Below are 14,649 nucleotides of genomic sequence, written 5' to 3' on the forward strand. Positions count from 1 at the left end.
TAATTTACCTTATTTTTGCTTATCTGATCTGGTATGATTTGATTGTCTGATTTGGCCAAACTTTGACATTTATACGATAATTTTTGAAAAAAATTATTAAGTTGGGTCTTGTTAGATTCGTAATAATGTATATTTTTATTAATATGTAAATTTTAGAATTTTTTTAAATTATGAAATTAAAGAAATTTAGCGATAAAAACCCGCACATAAAACAATGATCTGATCTGAACTTACTTTATCTAATCAGATTTGATATTGTTTTTTTTTTTCTTCTGATCTAATATGTTCTGAACTTATTATGAAATAAGTAAAAATAAGTTAAACAATGAACAACCACTTAATAAAACTCTCTCTTCCTTAATCCTCACTCATACTCAAATTACTCACACCACAACCCAACCAAACCAAACATGATGTAAAAAACACAACTTCTGAGGGGTTGGGTGAGATGAGGTGGGCCCCACCACCTCAACCCTGAATCTCAACACCCACCCCCACCTCTTCTTCCTCCGTCCTAGGCGGGCGTTTTTAACCCGCCCCACCCTCATCCGGATCCTCCCACCTTCCCCTTATAATCAACCCTACCCCCCCTCTTTCTCTCTCCCCAACTTTCTCTCTCCTCCATGGCTTCCTCCTCTCCGCCGCACCAACCACCTCCTTTCTCCGACTACCTCGACCCTCCTCTTGGCATCCCCCTCCTCCTCCCCGCACCCCCACCACCACCCCCACCTCCTTCCCGCCGCCTTCCTCCGCCGTGCTGGACCCCTGATGAAACCTCCGCTCTCATCGACGCTTATCGTGATAAATGGTACTCTCTCCGCCGTGGTAACCTCCGTGCTGCTCACTGGCAAGATGTTGCCGACACTATTCACCGTCTTTGCCCTCATGTTTCTCCCCCCAAAACCTCCGTTCAATGTCGCCATAAAATGGAGAAGCTCAGGAAACGTTATCGTTCTGAGCTTCAGCGAGCTAAGTCTATTCCTCATCATCGCTTTTCTTCTTCTTGGATTTACTTCTCTAAAATGGATTCCATGGAAAAGGGTAATTCTGGTCCTGCTTCTTCTGCTGGGAATGGTGGATTTAATGGTGTTGATGAAGAAGAGGAAGAAGATGGTGGTAATGATGATGATGATGTAAATGATGAGGATTATGGGGTTGGTGGGTCTTTCGGAAAGGGAGTGAAGAATTATGGGAGAAATGGGTTGAAGATTCGAATTGCTGGGAATTCCAATTCCAATTTGAATTTGAGAAAGAATTATGGAGGATTTCAGGAAATTTCTAACCCTAACCCTAACCCTAGGTTTGGATTTAATTCGTCAATTCAGTCAAGGTGTAATGAATTTGGGTCGCCTCCTAATCAATTTGATGTTGGACCGAGGTATTCGGGGAGTTATGGGAGCAATGGTGGAGGTGGGTTTTCGTCTGGGAATGGATTGGGGGTAATGAAGATGATAAAGAAGAAGAGGAGTGCGTTGGGGAAGAAAGAGGGGAGACGAGAGGCAGGGGATAATGTGGCGATGGCGATGGTGGAGGCGATACGAATGTTGGGAGAAGGGTATGTTAGGACTGAGATGACTAAGATGGAGATGGTGAGAGACTCGGAGAAGGCGAGGATGGACATTGAGATGAATCGAACTCGGATGATGCTTGAGTATCACCAAAGCATTGTTGAAACTTTTGTTAGAGGATGGTCTGATCACTTTGTTGACAACAATGATGATGACGACGATGATGACAGGAACAGTGAGGGAGACGCCTCGCCTCCTAGATGCTAGTTCCCATTTGATTGTAGTCTAATCTCCGGTGAGAATTGGAGAGTTTTTTTTTTGGTGCTTGAATTGCATAGTATAGTATCAGGGGAGATTGAGAGAGTTGTATGTTTGGGGATTTCATTTTGTACTAGGATGCTATCAAATGGTAGTTGTGAAGTTGTCGGATTAGTTAGGTTTTTGATTTGGAATTGCTGTGTAGATTTGTATGGTTTAGAGTAGTAACTAGATTCTAATCTGTAACCAAAATTGTGAGTGAAATCAACTTTACTTCTAATTTGCGTTGTTTCTTCAGCTTGGATTTCTTGCTAGTTTGTCTTTGGAGAAACCTTGTGTAGCTTTGCATCATGGGTGATGTATGAAAAGCAGCTTTCTTTTGATAGCATACAATTTAGAGAGAGCTTATGATTAGTCCAGGTTTACAGTCTATGTTACTGATTACTTCAGTGTTGTTTCTGCTCCTGTATTGATCTTGAGGGGTTTATGCTAGCAATTCGAGCTCTAGTCGTTTAATCTCATTGTTTGAGTTGAATGAAGCCTTGTAGATTGAGGAAGGCTGATGAGGCAATGATGTCCGTGTTTAAACCTTTGAGCAAGAACTGTAAGGCTAGAGTAGCGAGTGCAGTATTTAACATCTATATTTAGAAATCAGGCTAATGACACCAGTATTGTGGCTAAAGCTATTGACTTGTACAATGTTGTTGTGGCAAAAGCTAATGACTTGTACTCTGTACAATGTTGTTGTGTTAAAGCTAACAACTTGAATTAGGCGTTAGGCCCAAAGCTATAGTAATGTCGTAGGCGTTAGGCCCAAAGCTATAGTAATGTCGTAGGCGTTTAACATCTTCAGAGCTATCTTAGTAAAATCAAGAGCATCTTAGTAATGTCGTAGGCCTTTCAAATCTTCAAAGCCATTTTAGTAAAACCAAAACCTTTGTGCAGTAGTTGATGTAATTTTGTCATTGCACATCTGAATGATTCTGATGTACACTACCTTTGTGCAGTAGTTGATAACTTGATATAATTTTTTGTTCGTTCATACATTCATACCATACTGTTGTTTAGTGCTCCGCTAACAAAATCAGACATCAGAATTTCTGAATGCTTTATGCTTTTTGCCCGTTTTAGGTTTTTTTTAGTTTAGATCCTGAAGAGTTTTTAAAAATTAGCAAAAATAAATGGCCCATGCAGGGATCGAACCTACGACCTTGGCGTTATTAGCACCACGCTCTAACCAGCTGAGCTAATGGGCCATGATGTTAATATTAAAGATATATTATATTAATTACATAATGTGTTGAACATCCCTAAAAACGAAAAACTAAAAATAAATGGCCCATGCAGGGGTCGAACCTGCGACCTTGGCGTTATTAGCACCACGCTCTAACCAACTGAGCTAATGGGCCTTCTTAAGATTTAGTATTTTCATTTTGATAATGTTCTGTTTCGAATTTTGATACTTCCCTCCAGTATGAATTTTCTAAAGTTGGGTCTAAACTGATTCAAGAGATAACCTGTCTCAGATATTAGGAAACAATCCTAACAACTTATAACTTTATAAGTTCGTTAAAGATGATACCAAATATTCTAAAGATATTATTCACCAAATCATATCTTAACCCTATATTATCATCACTAACGAAGTTCTTATTTGATAAATCTTGATTTGTATTTTTCAATTATTTAATCTTAATTATTACAGAATTATTAAAAATATTTGGAAGCAAGCATATGGATCTAAAGATATTATTATGTTGAAATAAAAGTCATTGTGATATTATAAAAGGCTATAAGAAGTTATTTTATTTGTTTTAATGAATTTTTTTATATACTTGTCAATATAAATAGTAAAGGTTACTAAGTTAAAATTAGGGTCACTATATTTAACATAACGTCGTATTTCAAGTTCACAATAATGTTAAATGTCGCACAACTTTTAATAAAGGTTACTATGTTAAAAATAAGGTTACCATGTTAAAATTAGGGCCACTATGTTTTATATAACATTGATTGCGTGCGTATAAACCTCGGGTTCACAATAATATTATTGTGGACCAGGTCAACGCAAGATTTTTTGTCTATAGAGTTATGATAAACTCTAATTTGAACTTTTCAACTCTAGTTTGATTTTGTCTTACAAGTACTTTTTAAGAATAGTAATAGCTTCTTAAAATAAAATGGATAAAAACATAGCCTAAATAGTTTTGTTTTACTAATAAATGTTTGTTTAGGAATTTTGCATGTCATTTTTAGTCAAACGATCAAAATCTGTTCACAATTATCTGCAATCGTTTCATGCTAGGTAGGTTGGTTTATTACTTGACAAAAGAAGAAAGCAATAGACTGATGTGACAAAAGCTTAAGAATCCACATAAATTTAATTTGACTCTTAATAACTTAGGTACAAACAAATGAAATCAAAGCATGTTCAGCACAAAAATTTAAATGCAATAACAAACAATGATAGGATACTAAGCCTTGTACATGTAAAAACAGTCAACAAATGTACAAGCCACAGAAGAATTCAAGCAGATTAGAGAATGTTGACTATCAGGAACCAAATTGGATAGACCAGCAAAAGGATTATGCCTACGGTGTTTGATACCCCGTTAGCCCTTGTGAAGGAGTTCCTAAACCCTCCTGATGCTCGAATGTGTTCTTGCAGCAAGTAACATCCAATCGCCAAACAAATTGCTGCGCCAATCCAACCACCACGGACATAGGATGCTAACAAACTCGGAGCTACCACTATGATGATAATGACAGAACCTGGCAGCTCCAGCCAATCTGCAGCAACAAAGATGTGAAGGTGTTATAAGCTAGGGATCATCTTGAATATCCACATAAGCAAAGTAGAACTCATAGTTAATGCTTCAATCAGCTCAATTTCAGTAAAGCTAAATAACAAACAGGACACTGATGGTACAAGCAGCACCGCCAAACTATTTTTTAATGAGGGAGCAAACATCTTCAGTCAGTAACCATCAAGTTCCTATGTACCACCTCTATTTACTACTTGGATTTGGCAGTTTTCCACTACTTGAGTATATTGCATCCTGATCTATGTCCATTTTGCTTCCTAGAAGAACGCTATATTTCTCTTCAAAAACTATCAGTCCTGTAATGGCTCTAGCAAAAAAGGTGAAAGCAGATGCCAAACAAGTAGGAAAATAAAAACGCAGAATACAGCAACATAAACTTCAGATCCTGTTTACATGTAGCCGAATGCAATGAGGAGAATATTCTCAAATCTAACACAAGTGAATGTCAACAAGGAGATGTGGAGGAAAGGAAAATTTTAAATATTAGTCATGTCCCCGAAACTAATTTATTATCCAAATAAGCAATGTAGACTCTCTGAGGCCACCAGGTCTCAAGGAGGTAGTGTAAACATAAGAGTGAAATTCTTTCTAACAATGCTGAGACTTTCCAACAAAGTTTAATAAAGGTCTAACGAGCATGGCTTGTAAGGACTTTGTTATGATTTGGTAGCTGCCATTTGAGGAACCTTTCCAAAGTTTTTGTTGAGATTTTCTGTGGACTTTACAAAGGCCAAAAGTTTGCCATCCATGAATTCGATACTATAAATTCTTAGCTTGAAGGCTACAGAAGAGTCAGAGTGAAAGTATATAGATATGATCGACAACTAACTCAAAGGAGAAGAGACCCCAAAATCAGACAATGGTATCATTAAAAAGACAGATAATGAAGTATTAAATGTTTGAGTAGTCAGCAGATACCAGCCATCACGTCATGAAGCAATGTGGAAAGTAGACCCATTAAAAAAAACAAAGAAGATACTCCTTAATAGTTATCTTTTTAACAAAACAAATAGGAAAATCTGATGTCAAACTAACACAGTCAAGTAAATGCATACCAGGGAAGCGTTGTGGAAAGAAAACACGCAATATGATAGTCACGAAAGCAATCCACATTCCAACCTCTCCCCTGCATTGTCAATCAAATTGGTGAAAAAGAGATCAAAAGATAGAGACAGCCTTTTAATACCCAGGCTACTGTCCATCAAACTACCTCAGAAGGTTGAACAAAATCCCAGGGAGACTGAAGAAAATGTAAGGCACTAAGAGGCCGGTTAGGATCTCAGTCTTCCAGTTCGTGCGGTCCAAAACCAACAAATAACTGCAACAAGAAATAGAGGAAAAATTATCAACAAATGGGCGCTTGAATGACAAAAACCGCATATAGGATAGTAAAACAAGTTGCAGACAATAAAATTTCAATTCGACCATTAGTTTGATTGCAATTCACAAATACTAGACAAACAAGTTTATGCAGAAAGACCAGCACTTGCTTGCAATAGAGACACACGATTATAGTAATCAATTCAACCCACAAGACTGATTTAAAAACCCAGAGAGCTATTAAAATCTATTTAGTGGAACGCATTTAGCGCATCTATCACTCTTGTGTTGTCATTGAGCACGGATGATTATGCCACAAAATAAATCTGAACTTAGCTTACTCTAACTTCACCTCATAATCTCATATACAAGCCTTAACCTCTTAAGAGCAATGCTGTAATGAAGTCCAATTCTAAATTGCCTCACATTTTTCTTTCAAATACAGCTATGCAAAAGTTGATAAATTGCTCAAATACTAGACAAACAAGTATATGCAGCTAATTATTCCCTCAAATGCTAATATGCTATTCTGATGGTAAAACATCAAATTACTGGTTATTTACTTGAAAGGAACTAAGCTAAGAGGGAAAATTTCAACAACTTCGCCATGATAAAATTTCACAAGCATGAAATTTGACGTTTTACCATCCATCCGTGCACCCAAAAAAATGTGATCATGGGTTCAAATTAATGGATGATTACCCAATATTAATTTACCCCAAAACTAAGAGTATAATTTTCACTAAAATCAATCAACAATCCAAGAAACTGTTTTATTCCCAAAAAAAAAAAAAAATAGATCAATCAGATGAGCAAAAATGATTACTTCAAATCATCAGATGAAAAAAAACCCAGATGAAAATTCATCAATTCAAACAAACTCATAATTCAATACAACAGTTTTGCATCAAAAATTGCATCAATTCTAGAGAGAGAAAGAAAGAGTTATACATGGCAGAAAAGGAAGCAATCCATTGAAGAAAAGAGGTGCCAAAACCCAAACCACCAAGCCTGATAACATCAGAAGCAAGCTTTTTAGCAGCATTATGCACTTCCTTCAAATCTGAACTCAGTTGATTACTAGGGAATTCATCCTCTGTCTTCATCTTCAAATAATCCATTTGCTTCATTTTTCCTGAAATTCCAAATAAAATGGGAAAAAGAATAAATTCAATAGAACAATTAATTGGGAAATTAAATTTTTTACTAGAATTTTGAGATTTTGTACAAAAAAAAAAAGGGATTTAAATTATTGCCGACGTGTTTGTAGTGAAGAGGGAAAAATTATGCTGCTGTTAAGTCAAAAGAGAAGAATGGGTAGATATAGACATTAGACAGATGTAATTTTACCCAAAATAATTTTTATAGTAAGCTATTTATCTGCATGAAGACAATATTTAATGTAACTTTTTATCACTTTTTTTTATTACAAAAAATAATGGATCTAATTGGACTGGGACACAATCATGAATGATCCAATTATCCAACTACCCTTGTAGTAAAAGATATCTATTTTGTAGCATTCTACTTGTATGATTGAACAATCCTATTTTCGGCAGTAATAACTAATAAGAATAGCCTGCCGACCTGCTCGCTAGAAGACATGTGACATGTCAAATAGATCGGTCGAGTTTAATTCGGAACAATTGGTTAGACCGTTAGATTATTCGGTTGAGAATTACGGAGTATATATATTTGTGAACTTTGATTGTGTGTTGGATTAATTCTATTTTGAGTAGTTTGAGTTATCCAAACTTATTTTTCTTCACCTTAACTCGAAACTTAGCACTAGTTAGCCAAAAAATTTACAATTACTTGTCGTATTTCCAATTAATAATTGGTGATGATTGCACATTTGATGATTATCAAATACAAGTAATAACTTTGTTTCAATAATTATAATCAGTATGACCATTAAAGTCAAAGTTAATTTTTTAATGAGATGAGGACGAAATAAGGTGTGAGACTAAAGATAAATTCATGAGTAAAACTGTTCAAAAAAGTTAAGATGATATTGTGAGAAAAATTTGCATAATTTTAAGATAAGTATTTCAAAATCTCAGGAAATCTTGTTCGATCGTTGGGTCTCACAAGAATTGGATGGCTTTTTGGACAAATTGACTTACAAATTACAATATAATTGTATGATTGACATGGTAACGTGATCGAGTATGTTGATTAATATGGTGACATTTAGCATTGCTAGGTTTGAATATTTGATGGCAAATAATTAATTAGACAAATAGATAAGAATTAAGAAAGGAAAGATTATTAATATATATACAATGACAGAAGTGATAGTAATACCAAGCTAAGTGGTGTAATGACAGACAATAGAGTTGCTGGCAATGTGATACATTCATTCATTTCTAGCACTTTCATTGTCTTTCTTACCAATTTGATTGTGACACGTGTCCTCTGCCTTGTGGGATTGCGGGCACGTATCTAAGAATATGACTCATCCACTCTGCAATCGATCTTTATCAATGAATCTCGAAGTTGATATTGATATTTTATTTTAGCTGTTTATCACTTTAAGAAGATTTTTGTACTGCAGATGGAAGTGGGCCGTGCTGGACCCGCGTGCCTTATACTACCTCCGTTTTGGTTGACACGTTTCTTTAGTCAATGAACAAATTCAACCATTCATATCTTTAATTATTGATAAGCAAAAATTATGAAAAGTTGATATTTTGAAAATATATATCGTGACGAATCTAACAAGATTCCACGTGACTATATTTTTCATTACATATAAAGTACAAAACACGGTCAAAGGAGAGTGTGAATAATGCTAAAGTCAAAATGTGTCAACTAAAAAAAAACGGAGGTAGTATTATTAAGAAATATAAAAAGTTTTTTTTTACGAGAAGAAATATAAAAAATTGATATAATGAAATTATATAAAGAATAATTCAAATATATTTTATATGGCAATATATGTTTTTTATATATTGATAAAAAGTAGAGTCAAAATAAACATATAAAGTGCAAAAAATCAAAGTGTTGCGATTATTATGAGACAGAGGATTACTTGGAATCTTGGATAAGCCACTGTGGCTAAGCCTACTCACTAGGTGTCGTGCTGATTGAAGTTTTTAGAAAGGAGGCCCAGTCTCAACCCAAGGCAATATGCCTCTGTGTTATATTGTATCGTGCCATGATTGTGTGATCAAGCTAGAACTAATTTTCTGTGTGTTGTTGTATCGGATCATGTCGTGTTTCTGTTGTGTCTAGGTGTAATTCTTCTAAAACAATGACCATACTTTTTTCATTTTAGTAATACAGAGCATGTGCTTGTATGTGACAGATGCATGTATAAGTGACTCCACTTGAACATGAAAAAAAGAAAAGAAATTCTCCCTAAAATAAAGTTTTTAATTAAAAAATTGGTTTTTTTTTTTTTCTCATAAAATTACTCACTTGGCCCCACTAAAATTTATCAAATGTATTTTGACCCCGTTAAATGTTTTTTCTGGATCCGTCACTGCCTGTAACTACATGTCTACATACTTCAATTCATGCTTTGATAAATTACACCATTTGCTTTTTCATAGTTAACGAATCTACAACACATTAACTTGAGTACTTGACTATAAATATCTATAATTGTACATTGTAACAAAATTTATGCTTTAATACTCGTACATAATATTAAGAAGTTTTCACATGATCTCACGTGCCTTCTTAATTTAATAATGAAATTTATAGTCAAGTTTTAAGTTGACCTTCAAAATATAAATGGTGTAAATATTTTTTAAGTAACCGACTAACAGAAGAAGCATATCTAATGCACGAGTCAAGTAAAGTAATGCTCCAACAAGAAATAACTTGAGAAAATGAGCGACATAATAATTTTTCTGAGGAACAAAGAGCTCATGTAAAACATCAAGCTCTCCTGGCAACAAGCAAGCCACCCAATTCGCTTTTTGATTATGGGAGGAGATATACTATGTATGATTCCTCGTGATGGAGCCTCGCCGATGCTCAAGTTAGTTCTTATTGCCCATACTTCAAAAAAAAAAAAACATTCTCTTAACTCTTAATAAAAGCCTCATTTCTTCCAAAATTTTTATCCTTGAATAAAACCCAACAACTTAGTTCTTACTCCCTATATCACTATATGGATGTGTCTTTTTCACCCTTTTTTTCTAAAAAAAAAATTTACTCTGAATCAACAAAAACACTCAAATGGCTTAAAGAGTCCAAATGTACAATTTCACTATATTTTCTCTTACTTTTTTAATAGCAATAACTTGAGTAGATCGTAAGCAGCGAGTCCGGCCCAAAATTGCCTGGGTTTGGACAGTTGTTTTTGGGCCTAAATTTCGAGTTGGGCTGATTTTATTTATTTATTTATTTTAAAAAAATTATTATTAGAGTTTGTCCATTGTATAGGCTTGAATCCATTCCCAAACACATTTCAGTGTGTAGTAAGTACTAAGTAGCATCAAATTATGGTTTTTTAACGACCGAAAACTAGGGAACAAATAAGAGTGATAAGGCATCCAATTTAGATAGAATATTATTCACAATATATGTACGTTATAGCTATAAATACATATACTTGCTAAATATAAATACATTTTTCTTTAGAGGGAGAGATATTTCAAGTGGTTATATCTTATAGCTTTCCTTCCGATTTCAAAAGATCTAAAGAAGTTCTATTTATAGCACTATGCCCTTATTCAATTTAGAAGAACATCACTTCAAGATGTATGTATGAAGTATATAATTATGAATACATTACTTCTTCACTTGCTCTCTTAGCAAGTCTTATACTCGAATTCAAACATGTTGATCTACAATTATTGCCTTTGCCTTTGCCTTATGCCCTTAATTTGCATAAAATGGTAATATGAAAATCACACATAACTTCACATTGATTATCAATCCTTAAAAAGTCGATTCTCCCCAATATCAAGTGCTTGTTGTGGCGTTCTTCAAGGAAAAAAAGGTCACGGTGGTCTCTGATAACAAGCTGCCAATTTCAACTGAAAATGTGTCATAGCGTAAGAAGAATTCCGCCAAGAAAACTCTAGGCAAGAGCTCCACCAAATTCTTACCAGGGCATTGCTTATTATCATTGTCGGATCATCAATTCCCCTCCCATTCGACCATAACACGTACTTCAACAATTGTTCTCTTTTCTCTCCAACAAATCCTATAAATTTATCCGGATCATTAAATATCTTTGGATCTTTTGTAGCAAAGGGTTGATATCCAAAGATCATCTCCCCTTTCTTAATCTTGAACAAAGCATCATGGCTATGAATTATCAAATCATCCTTAGCCAAACCATATTGGTATGGCACCGGAGGTTCAATCCTTAGAGCCTCATAGACCACTGACTTGGTCAAGGCCATCTTGTTGATGGCATTCAAAGTGACTCGACCCTCGCATCTTACAGCGGCTCTGATCTCCTTAGCCAACTCGCAGTGTAGGGTCTCCCCTCCAGATGCAACCCATTTGATGAATAATGGAAACCATCTTTAAAACCCCCCAAATGCATTAAATCCAGCTATGAAAACCAGGTTATGGCATGCCTCTTCTCTAATTATACCAAAACTTTCTGCTTTGTCTAAGTATGATGTCGCCAAGGAGTAAAATGCATCATACAACTTTTTGTAATCACCTTTCACCAAGAAAAATGGTAACCTAATAGAATGTAATATGAAATCATCAATAGGGATTAACAACTTGGTTGAGCCCAATGTTTTCAAAGGTGCTAATTGGCAAATTAACCACTTCTTGAACATGCTAGGTCCCTTGGACTGCAGCTTGGTATCCGAAGGGCTCTTGCCATCACAAAACAACCTAAAAACAAACTCAAGCGATACAACATCGTTTAGCAGTCCAAACTCAGCCCGACCTTTGCCCCTCAATTGATCCTCTAGCTCATCGAACATGCCTTTAGACTACTTTGATAGAGTGGGACGCTCCCCTCATGCTTTGAGTTGAGGAAAGAAAGTAATAAGGACTTAAGAGAGCCATGCGCAGGCTCACTTGGGTCCAAGTAGGCGCACACATGATAACCTCCAGAGAAGGAGGTGGAAGGCATGTAGGTTCCTGTCAACACATCGCGTTTTTCAACCTTAGAAGTATCAAAGAGGACAGGGAAACTGTTGCCATCTAGAAGAACAATAACTCGTGAGTCATGAGAGACCCAAGGACCGGGAGGCATGTTAACTCTGAAGACCGTGGAGTTATATTTGGCATACCAAACCCTTGGAAGTGGAGAGGAAGGACTAGGGAAAGCCCTACCTCAACGAGTCTACGACATACTCCATATAACGAAGTATTATTTGAAAATTGTACACTTAAATGAAAAGAGTATCATTTCATAATTATTCATATGCAAATCACAATCACAAACTTGATGCGGCCCTGGAAAAATTATCAAATCAGAAAAAAGCACCATTTTATTTCATAATTATTACTTGTGCTAGCAAATTCATAGATTTTTTTTAAGACAAATGGTAGTAAACTATCCATGTATAACTTCACATAAAGTACATTAAAAAAAAAAAAAAAAAACAAAAAAAAAAAAAAAAAAGAAGATTGAACAAAATAAACGATGATAAGACATCATTGTTTCTTGAACATCAAGTGCTGGTGGCTTTCTTCAAGGACAAGAACGTTAGGGTGGTTTTAGAGGCATCAACAGAAAATGTATCATACTGTAAGAAGAATTCCACCAGGAACACTTTAGACATAAGCTCCACCAGATTCTTACCAGGACACTGCTTATCATCTACCATCGGATTATCAGTCCCTTTTCCATTCGACCATAACACGTACTTAGCCAGCCTTTCTCCTTCTTCCCCTACGAATCTATTTGCTACAAACTTCTCAGGATCGTCAAAGATCTTTGGATCTTTTGTAGCGAACGGCTGGAACCCAAAGATCATCTCCCCTTTCTTAATCTTAAATGAAGCGTCATGGCTTTGGATCACCAAATCATCCTTAGCCCGCCCGTACTGGTATGGTACAGGAGGGTCAATCCTTAGACCCTCGTAAACCACAGACTTGGTCAATGCCATCTTGTTGATGGCATTCAGAGTGACCCCACCCTCAGACTTCACAATGGTCCTGATCTCCTTAGCTAGCTCGCGATGTAGGCTCTCCCCTGCTGATGCAACCCATTTCATCATTGACGGAAACCATGTTGTAAACCCTCCGAATGAATTGAATCCAGCAATGAAAACTAAGTTATGACATGCCTCCTCTCTACTTAAACCAAAACTTTCTGCTTTGTTTAAGAATGATATTGCTGAGGAGTAAAATGAATCATACAACTTTCTATAGTCACCTTTCACCAAGAGAAAAGGTATTCCAACAGAATGCATTATGAAATCATCGATTGGATATAATAACTTGGGCAATCCCAAAGAACCCACAGGTCCTATTTGGCCAAGTAGCCACTTCTTGAGCATAATAGCCCCATTGGACTCTAATTTGGTGTCTGAAGGGCTCTTGCCATCACAAAACAGCTTGAAAACAAATTCAAGAGATATTACATCATTGAGCTGCTCAAACCCGGCCCGGCCTGTGTCTCTCAGCTGATCCTCAAGACCAGAGAACAGGCCTTTCATACAGCTCTGAAAGAGAGGGATGAACTCCTCATGCTTGGAGGCAAGGAAAGAGAATAGCAGGGCCTTAAGAGATCCATGCTCAGGCTCACTTGGGTCCAAATAGGGGCATACACGATAACCCCCGGTGTAGGAGGTGGATGGCATGTAAGTTCCAGTAAAAAGATCACGTTTTTCAACCTTGGAATTATCAAAGAGAACTAAAAAGCTTTTGGCATCCAGAAGAACAATAACGCGTGGGTCAGGGGATATCCAAGGACCGGGAGGCATGTTTGCTCGAAAAACTGTGGACTTGTAATTCTCCATGCGAGACCTGAAAAATTGGTCTCGTCCTTGGAGGTAAAAAAAGTCCCACCGATCTTTAATTGCTCCAAAGAAGGGCAGACCATAACTTCCAGGGATATCACATAGAGGAAGATCTGAGGATGGTGATGATGAGAGGACAGAAGAGGAGACAAATGGAGATGACATTGTGAGGGAAGGGCAATTTAATACAATGGTAAGATTAGAACATCTATTATATAGCATACATTGGTAATGACCATAATATATGTTTACCACGCATTATTGACAATCTTTCTAACCGCTTCAGTTCTTTTCAGGGGGTTTAGGGTTCTACCTAATTCGCTGGATAGTAATTCCAAATTGGCCAACTACTTGTCACCTTTACCACAAAAAAATCAAGTACATAAATTTTATCAAGTTGAAAAGTATTAAAGCCAAGGGGTGAAAATGAACGAATAAGGTGCTAGGAAAAGCAAAGGTAGCTCTCATAGTAGCAAACATGTCAACTACGCATATTTATCTAACACACAAAATTCTTGTAGTTCAAGGCCTTCTTTGAAACGTCACATGTAGTAAGAGCTAGTTGATATTGACAGTATTTAAAACCGATAAATCTCTGTTACTCATTGTGAGAAACGTTTTTGTTTCTCATAGTGACAGTTTCGTAAATAAATTGTACCACAATCACAGTGAGTAATGGGGGCGCCCTCATTTAAAACCTAAAATTAAATATTAAAAACGACGTAGTTTGAAGAATTCAACAAACATTTATATACTGTTATTTATATTTTTCCAATCTTTTTATTTTAGTTAAAGGGCCTTATAGGAAGTTAATTGGGGAGCAAGAGTAACAAAGTACGG

General features: G+C 36.1%; 3 protein-coding genes, 2 non-coding genes and 1 pseudogene across 8 annotated transcripts; 1 reads left to right on the plus strand and 5 right to left on the minus strand.

Moving 5' to 3' along the window:
• The first annotated feature begins 266 nt into the window (after positions 1 to 266).
• LOC110698530 (trihelix transcription factor ASIL2-like) lies at positions 267 to 2,080 on the plus strand. Its single transcript, XM_021875972.1, has one exon. It carries the CDS (start codon positions 624 to 626, stop codon positions 1,773 to 1,775), a length of 1,152 nt encoding a protein of 383 aa, XP_021731664.1. The 5' UTR covers positions 267 to 623; the 3' UTR covers positions 1,776 to 2,080.
• Positions 2,081 to 2,948: 868 nt separating this feature from the next.
• TRNAI-AAU lies at positions 2,949 to 3,022 on the minus strand. Its single transcript has one exon. It is a non-coding gene; the product is annotated as a tRNA-Ile (tRNA).
• Positions 3,023 to 3,101: 79 nt separating this feature from the next.
• On the minus strand, positions 3,102 to 3,175 carry TRNAI-AAU. Its single transcript has one exon. It is a non-coding gene; the product is annotated as a tRNA-Ile (tRNA).
• Positions 3,176 to 4,113: 938 nt separating this feature from the next.
• On the minus strand, positions 4,114 to 7,378 carry LOC110698531 (cold-regulated 413 plasma membrane protein 2-like). 4 transcript variants are annotated; one of them, XM_021875976.1, is made up of 5 exons: positions 7,262 to 7,378; positions 6,863 to 7,046; positions 5,802 to 5,909; positions 5,647 to 5,717; positions 4,114 to 4,556 (listed from the first exon to the last, which is right to left on the minus strand). In XM_021875976.1, the coding sequence occupies exons 2-5, from the start codon at positions 7,039 to 7,041 to the stop codon at positions 4,303 to 4,305; spliced, it is 612 nt and encodes a 203-aa protein (XP_021731668.1). In that variant the 5' UTR covers positions 7,042 to 7,046; positions 7,262 to 7,378; the 3' UTR covers positions 4,114 to 4,302. The 4 variants fall into 4 exon arrangements, with proteins under 4 accessions (XP_021731668.1, XP_021731666.1, XP_021731667.1 ...); XM_021875974.1 differs by having other exon boundaries at positions 7,168 to 7,279; XM_021875975.1 differs by lacking the exon at positions 7,262 to 7,378 and adding an exon at positions 7,172 to 7,255.
• Positions 7,379 to 10,831: 3,453 nt separating this feature from the next.
• On the minus strand, positions 10,832 to 12,406 carry LOC110698925 (annotated as a pseudogene).
• LOC110698532 (allene oxide synthase 3-like) lies at positions 12,316 to 14,370 on the minus strand. The gene has a single exon (XM_021875977.1). It carries the CDS (start codon positions 14,029 to 14,031, stop codon positions 12,517 to 12,519), a length of 1,515 nt encoding a protein of 504 aa, XP_021731669.1. The 5' UTR covers positions 14,032 to 14,370; the 3' UTR covers positions 12,316 to 12,516.
• Positions 14,371 to 14,649: the final 279 nt, after the last annotated feature.

This window comes from Chenopodium quinoa, unplaced genomic scaffold, assembly GCF_001683475.1.
Source record: "Chenopodium quinoa cultivar QQ74 unplaced genomic scaffold, ASM168347v1, whole genome shotgun sequence".
NCBI classification, from domain to species: domain Eukaryota; kingdom Viridiplantae; phylum Streptophyta; class Magnoliopsida; order Caryophyllales; family Amaranthaceae; genus Chenopodium; species Chenopodium quinoa.

Bases quoted from the DNA above. Each gene is read 5' to 3' on its own strand.
- LOC110698530 (XM_021875972.1), top strand. From the start codon at position 624: ATGGCTTCCTCCTCTCCGCCGCACCAACCACCTCCTTTCTCCGACTAC.
- LOC110698531 (XM_021875976.1), bottom strand. From the start codon at position 7,041: ATGAAGCAAATGGATTATTTGAAGATGAAGACAGAGGATGAATTCCCT. The intron at 5,718-5,801 runs GTAGTTTGATGG...TTGACAATGCAG, and splicing joins ATTTTGTTCAACCTTCTGAG to GGGAGAGGTTGGAATGTGGA. The intron at 4,557-5,646 runs GTATGCATTTAC...TTGTTGCTGCAG, and splicing joins CTTTCCACAACGCTTCCCTG to ATTGGCTGGAGCTGCCAGGT.
- LOC110698532 (XM_021875977.1), bottom strand. From the start codon at position 14,031: ATGCTATATAATAGATGTTCTAATCTTACCATTGTATTAAATTGCCCT.